Genomic DNA, 13,232 nt, shown 5'->3' on the forward strand with positions numbered 1-13,232 from the left:
CATTGCACAGGGGAGCCGGGGGAGTACATCCTGCACCTAGAGCCATTGCACAGGGGAGCCGGGGGAGTAGACACTGCACCTAGAGCCATTGCACAGGGGAGCCGGGGGAGTAGACACTGCACCTACACCACATGAATGAATTGCTCATTGAATCACTTTGCAGACACTGAACCTGTGGACCACGTATTTATGTTTTCATATGCAGCAAAAATACAATTCGTATCTTTATCTCTCCGTTGCTTGCACTATGATACACTCATTTTTTCCCTTCCATTCTTACAGAAATCTTTTTTTCTTCGTAGTATTTTACAATAGATAACAAATAGTACAACTTCCCACCACCACAAAAAAGTGATCTCTAGCTTGTGGGAATACACTGTGGCATCTGTATTCTGAACCTTTTGTCTTCTCTTCTCCTCCGCAGACTTCGGCAATCTAAGGTTCTCCTGGTTGGGCTGGGAGGACTGGGCGCTGAGGTGGCTAAGAATCTTATCCTGGCCGGAGTGAAGGGGCTGACGTTGATGGATCATAAGCAGGTGGGAGACGTGCGATTTAGTAAGGATGAACTCGTGCGACTGCCTGGATTTTGTGCCTTGCCAAAATGAGTGTCCGCAATCCATAACTTAAAGGAATGGGGTGTTTCTAGGATAATGATATTGATGCCTTGTACATAGAACAAGTCTTCTATGTTGCATTATATAATTTGCCAAAGGGTTTAGACTTAGTGTTATAATGGGACCCCAGTGTGACAACTATGTAATTAGAGAAATTTATAAAGGGGTTGTCTTAAGTGTTTCAGCTTTCCTGTGGCTAGGGTGGTGTCAAGATGATCAATGAGGGTTTGAATTTTTGGATCCCTGATCACAAGAATGAGGGACCCGTAATCATGAAAGGGTGCAGCGTCAGGATGTCCTGCTACTCCTTCCAGTAGTATAGAAGTGCTTGTGAATGATATTGTGTTGCATGCTGACATGTCATCATCCACATCCTATACCTTTTAATCTAAGCCTGCTTACACTGCCAGGGGCTCATTCCCACAGTAAATGAGGTGCAAAGCCCTTGCCACCGTCTTCTGGAACAAGTTGAGCAGTAACTTGGCTCTGGTAGGTTAGTAAATGTATCCTGTTCCTCATGTCCTCCACAAGGGGGCACCCTTAGCTTTTTAGTGATAATTGTACTACTGTAACGGTAGCTGCAACTTGGTGGCACATAAAGCATGAGGAAATTGCACAATCAGCAATTCCCCCAAATGATGTTATTAATGGAAGCCCTCCCAGTAGCAGATCCCAAAAATAGTTTGGGAAGGGAAAACTTAAATTCCTTGCGGCTTCCTGCACATTTATGATATTGTATATTTAGTCCCATAGGCAAAAACTCCCTTAGCGATTCTATGATAGGGTGAATCGTGTATGTAGCTGGAATCTCCATAATCGCCCATCTCTACAGTACATACAGACTGTGCAGATGTTGGTCTTTGTTGGAATATGTTCGTATTAGGCTGCAAAAGATTAAATATAATTAAGTTGCTACCAGAGGTATCTTACAGGTGTCGGGTGTGCAAGTGAATCAGGGAACTGTGAGGAATCACTGTCTGCCCTAATGAGTCTATGATAACATCTAATACGTATACATATTTATGACTATTTGGTGGGCCTTAATGGGTTTTGTCATACATTTTTTTTTTAATCATCAGGTGTCTGGGGAGGATTCACACGCTCAGTTCCTGATTCCCACTGGATCTCTTGGTCGGAACAGGGCAGAAGCTTCCCTAGAGCGGGCGCAGAATCTGAACCCGATGGTAGAGGTGACTGTTAATAAAGACAACATTGAAGAGAAGGAGGAGGACTTCTTCAAGGATTTTGATGCAGTGAGTATAATCTACTAAGGATCAGTGAATAAAACGATGGATTCATTGAAAGGTGTTCTCCTCCATTGATATCACTCTGGGGGACTTTCTGATCCCTTTTCATTCCGTTTTCTTGGGAGGGGGCATGAAGTAATTAAAACAAAAAAATGTATTTATGCAAATTGGGTAAAAAAAAAAATCAGATGTAATAGGGTTATTTTTTATTTTTGTCCCATTACAGCATTAGACTATATGATCCCTTGTAGAATACACTTTGCAGACTCTTTGTTTAACAGCTAATCAGATCAGATTGAGAAGTAAAATGGTAGCCTTGGGGGGGAGCCTTGACCAAGTCCTGGGGGGGGTCTTCGGCCTGGGTATGATAAAGGAACATGATGTCCTGTAAAATAAATGTTAACCTCTCCATCGATGGTACTGTCCAATATAAGGAGTTAAGTGCCCATGGTCTGAATGATTTGCAGCTGTAGTTACCGCGGACACCCTCTGCCCTATGTCGCAGTCTCGGCAAACGTAGATGTAACACAGAGGCTTAAGGAGTTACAGGGTTTGTCAACTTTCAGCAAATACTTGATATTGTTTGTGTAAGGAAAAGTTATACAATTTTCCAATATACTTTTTGTATCAGTTCCTCACAGTTCTGTAGATCTCTGGCACTCTATAGGAAGCTTCTTTGTTTACCTTCAGTGTCGATGTGATGAACATGCAGGTGCATGAACCATTGTCATCACAGAGAGTGACCACATCACATGGACAGATTTCTCTCCACTGGAAGTAAAAATATAAGCTTTTATAGCAGGACAGCAAGCAGAGATCTATAAAACCGTGAGGAATTGATACAGAAAGTATATTGGAAAATTGTATAACTTTTACTTCAACAAATATTTGATATGATTTGTGTAAAGTGGACAACCCCTTTAAGTAGGAGCTGATAAGAAGTATAAAATGTTATATATAACCCGGCCCAGTCCATTCACATTGATAACATCTGCTGTCACTGTGTATTTTTTTTTTTTTGGAAGCTTTACGCTGCTGTCTCCTGCTTGTAAAAGCTAACAGGGAGAAACCTACCATAGGTTTGGGCAGGCTGTAGATATCACTTAAAACACATAAGAGGGTTTTTAAGACTGGTGTTTCCAAAAAGCATTCTTTCCAAAAGCAGTGTTTCCTCCATGTGAACTGGCACACAGAGCCTCTTAGTAGATGTGGGGTCAGTCTCCGTCAGGTTGGACCTGTTTAGACCTGGAAGTCTGATCTGGCAGAGTTTTCTGCTATAGTCTCCGCTCCTTTATTGTAGCAGAGACTATAGTAAATGTCACCTGCCGGATGTTCCGGCTCCTGTCTGCCGGTTGTACAGGCAAAGATGGGAAGATTTTCATGCCAGAAATCTAGAAGAGACAGCATGATAAATCTCCCCATGGTGTTGGGTGACACTAGGCCAACTTGATACCCTTGATACTATGAGATACTATGATACAAGTACACTGTAATAAGATTCTGCCAAGGGCATTATGGGGAAATGTAGGCTACCCTAGGGTATCCTTGTTAAAGGGGAAGACGCAAACACAAATTCGAGGCCTTTACTTCCTTCTGCTACTGGAGTTTTTCTTTAAGGAATACTTTCAGCTGCTCCGACTGCTCAGCACCTGGGTGTATGATATCAGGGCATTGCTATGAATGTCATTTCCTCATATATAAACGTCTAGCGCATGTCAGCCCTTTATAGAAGCAATGAAAAGCTCAATCCGAAGAGTGAGGAAAATAATCATTCTGTGCACGTGCGGTCTCTGTGTATGGAGAGAACAATGGCTGTGGCTTATTGTTAGGAGAGAGCCCCATTTTTCTGAGTCTGCACTGTACGAGTGTTGACAATGATGCCTATCTTAATAATAAAAGCTCCCGCTCCCTTTTTCAGTCTGATGCCAGATTTTTGTGTCTAGTAGGAAGTGGAGAGTAACAACAGGAAGCCACATGGGGGGACAGGGTGAGACTTGTGTTTGTCCGAGTAGTATGAGAAGAGTTTCTTTCTTGACCCTTGCTTCTTAATTGTGTTTTACAATGTACAGACAATAACACTTGAAGACGTGCTCTCACCTTTTATGATCTTTCAGGATCCCACCAATATGTCCAGAGTCCCACAGCCTCTTCTCTCATTAAAGGGGTTATCCATGTTTTAAAAATTACTGAGGGCAGTGCTGGGGCGGGCAATTTAAACATAATAAACATGTACTCACCTCGTCCGGCACTGTCGATGTCCCGCGCCACGGCCGGTGTTCTCTCTGCGCCGGTTTCATTACAAGGGCGCACAGGGAGCTTCCGGGTGGCCGGAAGCTCCCATCCGACACCATCTCCCAGCGCTTACAACGCTGGGAGATGGTGACGGATGGGAGAACCCGGACACATCGCGGACTGGACGCTCCCTGTGCGCGGCTTCCGTGCCCCTGTAAACAAACAGGGGCACGGATCGAAGGGACCGGGCGCGGGACATCGGCAGCTTCGGAGGAGGTAAGTGGATGTTTATTATTTTTAAATAGCCCTCCCCAGCCTGGCCCTCAGTAGTTTTTAAAACCCGGATAACCCCTTTAAAGGGGTTTCCAGAGGTTAAAAAACAAACATGGCTTCTTTCTTTAAAATAACACCATGACCAGTATTGTAGCTCGGCTGTATAGAAATGAATGGAGCTAAGATGCAATATCACCCAAGGACAGAATATGAGATGTTTTTAAAAGAAAGCAGCCATGTTTTTCAACCTGTGGACTACCCCTTTAAGGCTGTAGTCCTCCATGTCTTTTACAGTGCAGTTGCCCATATCTTTAGGAAGAGTCTATAAAATCTTGTCTTGAAATCTTATGGTTTTATTTGGGAGAAAGTGGGGGATGTGTCTACCTTTTATTCTCCCTACAGTTAACCTTTAACCCCTGTCATTTATCAGCCTCTTTTAACGATCTCTCTTCTATTCTATTTCCAGGTATGTCTGACCTCTTGTTCCCGGGATCTGCTAGTGAAGGTGAACAAGATCTGCCACGAAAAAAGCAAAAAGTTCTTCATGGGGGATGTTTTTGGCTATCATGGATACATGTTTGCTGACCTTGGCCAGCACGAGTTTGTTGAGTAAGTTTACGTGACCCCACAATGTGTAAGGCTCATTTTCAATGTGAAGGCAGAGCAATAGTCTGAACAAATGATCAGTCTGGGGTGTATCTAAGACTACCTTTGACTTTTCTATAGGCACCGTATCTAAACCATAGTCACAGATCACAGCATTGCTCTATTGTGTTTTTTTGGCAAATGGGGTAAAAAGCAATGCCAGGTACGAGATCAGTGTATAGATAGATTATCCTCATAAATGTACTCTGATTCCATGACTGTAGAACAGGACACTAATGGAGCAGGGAGGTAGGAAATCATGAATAAGTGAATTATGGGAAGGCAACACCTAAATCACAATTGCAGATAAATAAAAATAAACGTTATTTACCAAACCGGCCATGACAGGAGGGGTGACATACTCTTTAAATGGGTTATGTCAACTTTCTTTGTTACCCACTATCCATAGGAAAGGGGGGGGGGACTGATTGGGGTCCAATGTCTAGAAAACCAGTGATCGGACAAATTTGGCATCCTGTTCTCACCCACTAAATAAAGTGGCGGGATCAGCATGCATCCTGTTCCTTCTTTCATTACTACTAGAGCGCTGTGCTCGGCAGTTTCTGGCACATCCATAGTATTGGAGTGTAGCGACTCATGCTCAGCTTGTCACTTTATTCAATTATTTGTACTGGGCCTCCTGTTCTTGTGATCTGCGGAGGACCCAAAAGTTGTATCCACACAGAACAGATTGTTGTGCTATGGATACAGGAAGCCGTTAAAGTTAGTACAACACTTTTAAAACTCCAAAGCAAATTATTAAGTCCATACAAAACCTTTTGTTATACCCTTTTTTTGCCCTAAAATGCAGAATTTTTTTGTTGTTGTTTGCATCGGAGGCCTTATACTCATAATATCTGTCAGTGAAAATTTCTGTACAGCCTGGGTGTTTAACAGATGGTCTGCCTGGAATGAGATTTACTTTAGGGAATTATATTGGAAGCAGGAGATTAACATTCCCTGGAATATTTCCAGCACCATATCAGAACAGCTATGAGATAACAGGGCCGTGCCTCCGGTCTGTGCTAGAGTCATGTGAACACCAGTCACACCAGGGATCTGCCACTTAAGGCTCAGTTGCTTGTGTGGTGACAGTCTAAAGTAAGGGGAATGCCCCCTCCCACCTAATGGTATTTAAGAAACTGAAAATTTAGCCGCTTAAATGGATTCTGTCTAAGCGGCCGCCTCAAATAGGATGGATAAAGCTCACTGGGGAGTTTTTACCTGTAATTCACCTCTTATTCCTATGTTTGAGCGATGGCGTGTGATACAGCTGTGACTTCTGGGGATCTAAAAGTGATAAGCAGTAGGGATATGCATGTGGAATATCATATTGTACTTTTCGACTTGATAGATTAGTGCACACACGAATTGGAACCCTCCACAGTGGGGCCCATTCATGGATAAAACTTGCTTAAAAATGACCTGTCTCTGAGGTAGCCTGGTTTTCAGCCTCTGCATTGCAAGGATTGAAAAACATGACAGGATTTGCACGAATAATCAGCATGCTGCAGGTTCCCGATGAGCACGTGTGAGCTTACTAGCAGGTGCACTCAGTTTTGAGAAATTTAAATCTTATTAAAGGATTTGCTGTTGGTCGGCGGCTTTATCTCACTTGCTGGTTATTTCTTCTAGGGGATGGAACAGTTTATTATAACCTGGAACACTAGAAATCTTCTTAAAACAAGTTGATAAAATTATGAAAATGAGCTGCAGCAGCTCCGGCCTACGTCAGTGGAAAGCCTCTTGGCTATGGCGGCTGTTAGATTTATGCACACCTCAACTCATTGCAGCCTGGTCCCGTCCGCCGATCCAGCAGACAACCGGTGATGTCCTGATTGACTGGTGGGAACAAGCTGCACTGAACAGAGTAAGGACGTTCAGCTTGCCACTTCATTCAATTAGTTGTAATGGGACCCCTTTGTGATCTGTGGGGGGCTCCAGAAAATGGAACATCCTATGGATAAGGGACAACACCTTTGAAAGTCCATAGCAAATTGTTTAAATGTCCATACAAAGTCTTTTGTTTTTATCTCTTTTTATTACCTAAATTGCAGAATTTTGCAGGGTGGAGGTGTAAATAAACAGCAGTGCCGAGCCATGAGGAACTCCGGTGACTCTCACTAATTTGCATAATTTTAGAAACTTGTTTTCGGAAAATTTGTGCCATTTAAGGATATAATAAAAACGGTTCCAGTGGCCTAGAAGATATAACCAGCAAGTGAGTTAGGGCAGTCTACCATAAGTGAATCTGATGGCAGATGTCATTTCATTGTCAATGTCCTATCCATAGGATGGGGCATATATATCTGATTGGACGGGGCTCAACTTCTGGGACCCCCCAACGAACATCAGAACACGGATCCCATTCACCACAATTGTGTAAAGCGGCAGGTGGAGCATGTCATCTCGGTCCCTTCAGTCCATTGCCGAGCACAATGCTCATTTATCTCCTGCAAACTCATTCACTGCCTGTGATAATGCCGGAGATAGGCGTGTGCTGTGCTCCGCAATTTCTGCATTCCCATAGAATTAAACAGAGCTGCTGGAGACCTTCCTGATATCCATTTACAGTCAATTATTGGGAACTGGACCCTCACCAATCACAACAGTTTTCAAAACTATTGGTGTCTGTTCATGATTGTTGGGGGAACCAGCAGTCATGTGGATAAAAATAACAAAAAATGTACAATCATGAGTGTCAAAATAACTTTTGTAAACCCCTTCCCTTTTTGGTTAAAGGGCTTGTCCTGTGTAGAAGTTCCCTATACAACATTCTTATGCTCTATTAGAAATGAAACCTCTTCAACTCCTAAGCTGCCACCTTGCTGCAAAGACCGTGATGGGAAAATATGCAGTTTCTTTTAGTGTCCCAAAAGGGTTAATCTCCTAGAAGCCCTTCATTGTTTTAGTACATGAGGCGACTGACTTCTTGTGCCCTGTGATGTGCCTGGTTATCACCTCTCCCTGTGATTATTGACACCTTCAAAACAAATAAGATTCTGATAATTTATTCCCCAGCGAATGATTGAGACATCAGGAGAGCGTCTAACGGAGGCCACGGGCCTGATGTGATCAGAGCCCATCGTAGGTTTATGGCTTATTTGCCTGCCTGTTGATGTCTTTGTTGTCCTTCCGTTTATTTTTTTATTTTTGGCCGCATCTGCAAAAAAAACCCTGGATGTTTAACATTGGTTAGAAAATGTAACATCTCATCAGTGATAAAGAACATGCATACCCAGAGGTCGCGATAACGCCTCTACACGCGTCATAGACGCGTTTAGAGGCTGATTTACTCCCCCAAAAAATCACCAAGCGTATTAATACGCTTGGTGATTTTCCTGTGAGCTGCCGCTTCCAAGCGGTGACGCTGCCGGCTGCGATCCTGCAAGATATTCTCTGCAGGATCGCAGCGCTGAGTGGCTGGAGGCAGGACAGGGAGGGACTTCCAGCTCACCGTCCGTGCCTCTCCCGCGGGGAGCCGAGCGAGTGGTGGGGGCGGAGCCGAGCGAGTGGTGGGGGCGGAGCCGAGCGAGTGGTGGGGGCGGAGCCGAGCGAGTGGTGGGGGCGGAGCCGAGCGAGTGGTGAGAGATGGAGGAGCCAAGCGAGGGGTAGAGGAGGGTTTTCTGTTGCCGGGGCTGTGCTCCTGATCTGTGTGCGATCGTGCACACAGCCAGTAACAGGATCGTGCTGTCTATGTGACAGCCCGATCGTGTAATGTGACAGGGGACTGATAATAATCGGTCCCCTGTCACAGCAGCCCCTGTATACAGTGAGAGGCTGCAGGGAAGGTGCTATGCATCCTCTCTGCATGTCTCTGTATACAGATCACTGATGACAGTGATCCAATGGGCTCTTACCATTAGATCACTGTTATCTGTCATCTATATAAAAGAAAAGCAGGGAACACATATATTATGTGTTCCTCCCTAAATGTGCCCCTGTATAAAAAAAAAAAAAAAAAAAAAAAAAAAGGGTTATGTTCCCAAACCGCAGAAACCTAATTAAATAAAATTTCAGCAGCATCAGCCCCGGACTGGTCTGGGGGCCGCCGTCAGCCATAGTCCGCTGGGTAGACATACACAAACGTGTGCCCGCCAGGCAGGCGTACGTTCTGCACCATGGAGAGGAGGAGGAGGTGACCCCGACCCTCTCCATTGAAATGCATTGGGTACTGGCCGTAACACGGGGAAAGACATGTCATTTTCCCGTGTACTGAGCGGTATCACTCTGTGTGGCCATCTATTGGGGACATATGTACAGCCACAAGCTTGTGGTTTTACATACGCCCCCATACGGTAGTGTGAATGTAGCCTGAGGGCGCTGTACCACGTTGCGTTTGCAAACACAGACAAAACCGCGCCCACCGGGGCGGTCAGCGGTCCGATAGCATCGGCGTTTCTATGGAAACGCCTGCGATCGGGAACGAGCCGCCGGTGTATTGCATTAATTTAACGCAAAACACAGGCGGCTCGTACCCGATCGCAGACGTTTCCACAGAAACGTCGATGCGATCGGACCGCGGACCGCCCCGGTGGGCACGGTTTTGTCTGCGTTTGCAAACGCAACGTGGGACAGCGCCCTAAGGGTGAGGTTATTACATACGTTTTCAAACGCATCACAACAGCTGAGAAGAGATTTGCCTAATTATATTGCTGTCCACATTGCGTTGATGCATGTGTTTTGTTAACACAATATTGACAGCAATGTAATTATGCAAATCTCTTCTCAGCTGTTCTTGTTTGAAAACGCCATGTGTGAACACACCATAAAAATGTTGTGCACCACTCGTTTAATACATACCTGCTATTTGAAGGAGCATTCACACGATGCGTTGCGTTTTTTGACGCATTCCAAAGGCTTCAACCTTGATCACATGTTAAAGTAACATTGCGTTTCCATTGCATTTGTGTTACTCCACGCAGTGTTACTTCAACATGTGAAGCCTTTGGATGCGTCAAAAACGCATAAAAAACGTGTGCATGCTCCCTAAAGGGGTTTTCCCACAAATTCAAATTAGACCCTATCCCGTGGATAGGGTCTAACTTGAATTTGTGGGAAAACCCTTTTAAGCACAGAAAACAGGAGCTGTAACTTTTTCCTTGTATTAATAGATGTCTCTTAACACTATATATACGCCTGGGAGTTATACATTTATTAGTGAAAATTTCGTACTCCTCCTGGGTTAAAAATACTCCTCAAAAATTGTGAGAGGAGTATTATTACCCTTCTGGAAAAATGTTAGTGCGACCTCTGTGCATACCCATAGACACATTATATTACCTTTCTTGATCTGCATCCATGAAAAATTAGTAGGTCATGCTTCAACACTTTTTTTTTCTTGGGGGCAGGATCAGTGGAAAATTACTAAAATGTGAAAACACCCACTGAAAACAGTGCATCTGTGTAAAAACACTGAACCACGGACATGAAAATCACCTGTTGTATGGAGCATATCCCTCTATATTGATCTCATACTTTACAAAACCTCTTTATATAATCCTGGCTTTTATTCCTGAATTTCTAAATAAAAATAAAATCCTGATAACATTTTAGAGAGAAAACCAAAGTGACCAAGACCAGCCCGGAGTCTGAAGACGGCCCAGAGGCCAAAAAGCCCAAAATAGATGCTACGGAAAGCACCATGATCAAAAAGGTAAATGTCCGAGTGATGTCTGTCCACAGAAGGCTCCGGTCCCTGTGATCCTGCGTATTAGTGGAGTTGGTTTTCAGTGTTGGTCCATGCAGTTTTTTTTTTTGTGTTTGAATATGAATCATTAAAGGGGTTGTGCAGGTCCATAGTTCTGGTCCATTATGCTTTAAACAGGTAGAAGCCACTCAAAAACACACATTGGGGGAATGGTAGTTGCATCACTTTTTTGCAATTTTCTTTTTAAATTTTTTTTGCCTGTGCACACTTTATTCATGTGAAACCAGATGTTCAAGAATTGTGCACAAATACAGCCTGGTCCTTCAGTGTCATAGTAAATACTTTAAGGAAAGCTACCATCAAAATCAAGCATGGTAAACCAGGGTCTGATGTGCGAAGGATCCCCCTCCCACTTTCCTTTTGGATGCGTTTAAAAACACCACGTGGGAAGGTGCCCTGCACAGGGCCGGGAGGAGGTGGAGTGAGCGCTCGTCACTCCGTCCATAGGCAGAAGAGTCCTATACTTGGCATCTCTGCCGCCAGTCACGGTGTGGTGATGCACCATGTGATCATGACACCGGGACCTTCTATGGGGGGGCCGTGATCTGGTCGCAAAGAGGAAATGACATGTTAACATGATTTTAACATAGCGTTCACGCATGCATTTTGTAAACGCAATGTTGACATCGGTGTAATCGTGCAAATCTTCTCTTCTCAGCTGTTGTGTGAACACACCCTTAGTTTGTATAAAGACTGTAGTAAGATGACTGCCTTCTCACCAGCCTGGCCTGTGGTTGGTGTCACTGAAGGTGAAACCTATAAAAATGGCTGACCAAGCTGAAAATATCTTTGCCATTAAGGGGTTAAGATTGTTATATTGTCAGTTTTTTATCCTCAGGTAATGAAGGTATCTATATTATAGTCCTCTAGTGGTGACCTGGAAACTATGGGTCTAGTATGCGGGGTCGTCCTATATAACCTGCCTGCAGCTCTGTCTATAGACTCTTTGGAAGTTTCTGATCTGATTATGTAATCTCCGCTGCCGAGGACAGAGCCGCCCCTCGCATTAATTTATTCCTCTCTGACATCAATTAGGACGCCTTAGGTGCTCGCAAACGCTTAAGTGTTGCAAATGGGAGTTCATTTTTTACTTGACAGACTTCACAAAGTGACATATTTAAATTAGAAAACGGCTTGGGGGATGTGTGATCCTATTCCCTGCTGGTGAGCGAATGCGCAGCCTGGAAGAATACAGCAGCGTCTGAACATTTTGCAATTTAGCTTCTTGTCTCAGCGGAGCCTTCACTCCCCAGATACTCGCGCACTTGAAAAGACTGACACAGCGGCGGAGCGCAGCGCATTCACCTGTGTTATTGCTGGAGTCCAGCTTGGGGATTTTCAGGGGTGACATCATTATTAAATCTAGAGGGGCGGGCACAGCACCCGTATTGTCTTACACAATGTTTGCGGAGTATAATGGAAGCTGCTGAAGGGAGTTTTGAAGGTGTTTATTTTTTTTTTACTTAAACATTATTATTTACCTCCTTAATCTGTTTTATATATACACCTTAAGAAAATAGTTTTACAAAATGAAAGTTCCTCATGTACTCCCTTTATGGTGTTCTAGAGAGGTCAGCTTCCCGTGTTTTCATAGTATGGATAAAGGGTTTTTTGTCACAGTCAGTCTGTCTGTATACAGAGGTCAGAAGTGACATCCCAACCACAGCACAAACTCCTGCTGTAGCTGTCACACTATGGCTGATGCATCACTGCGGACCGGGACTTATGGCTTAGCGGGAGCAGAAAGAGAGCAGGACACTTATAAATCCAGGCACCGAGAATCTGGTATCTTATATTTGTTATCCTTGGCCTCCATTCTTTTAAAATCCACATTAATAATTATTATAATGAGCCTGGAGGGCTCTGTTGGGTGTATCCAGAGTCCCTCCGTGCTGCAGATTCACAAGCTATTACAATGAGTAAGACTGCTCTCTTCCCTCTGGCTGTGTAATGTAACGGCAGCAGGGGGAGGGGAGACCTGTTCTGCTCATTATAACAGCAAGTGTAAAGACCTCACTGAGGGGCTCTGAAAACACTCCCCCTGAGCTCTCGTGGTCATTAACATAATTTTAAAAGTTGGTGTTAGAAGGAAGGAGGCCTCGGATAAGAAATATAAGAAGATACCACAGTTACGGTGTCTGGATCTATGAGTAAGTGTCCCTGGTTTATCAGGATGAACTTACATGGTCATGTAATGCTGTGCTGAGACATAATGGGATTGATGGCAAAGTACAGAGGAAGATTGTTAGGGCTCAGCTTCTTGTATATTTCATTTTAGATGAACTTTATATTTTGCTAGCGACTGGAAAGGGGGCTCCTGGCCGCCAGACATACATAAAATGCATCGAAAGTGGAAAAAAAATATACATATTTTATTCCCTGACAACCCCTTTAAATGTTCATCTCATGATATGCTGAGACGAGAATAATTTATTTTAGATGAGGCTGCACTGCAAAAAAGGAAGCGCCGTATTTTGAAATGCAGTCGGGTGGGATGCAGGGGACCAACTT

At 44.0% G+C, this 13,232-nt stretch overlaps 1 protein-coding gene across 1 annotated transcript in view; it reads left to right on the forward strand.

Moving 5' to 3' along the window:
• The window catches only part of SAE1 (SUMO1 activating enzyme subunit 1), a 28,752-nt gene that overhangs the window by 4,891 nt on the left and 10,629 nt on the right, over positions 1 to 13,232 (forward strand). The window contains exons 2-5 of the mRNA XM_072123293.1: positions 425 to 536; positions 1,694 to 1,867; positions 4,833 to 4,975; positions 10,568 to 10,667. Coding sequence (XP_071979394.1) covers positions 425 to 536; positions 1,694 to 1,867; positions 4,833 to 4,975; positions 10,568 to 10,667 — 529 coding nt within the window. The remainder of the gene's footprint in view (positions 1 to 424; positions 537 to 1,693; positions 1,868 to 4,832; positions 4,976 to 10,567; positions 10,668 to 13,232) is intronic.

This window comes from Engystomops pustulosus, chromosome 9, assembly GCF_040894005.1.
Source record: "Engystomops pustulosus chromosome 9, aEngPut4.maternal, whole genome shotgun sequence".
In the NCBI taxonomy this organism is placed as follows: domain Eukaryota; kingdom Metazoa; phylum Chordata; class Amphibia; order Anura; family Leptodactylidae; genus Engystomops; species Engystomops pustulosus.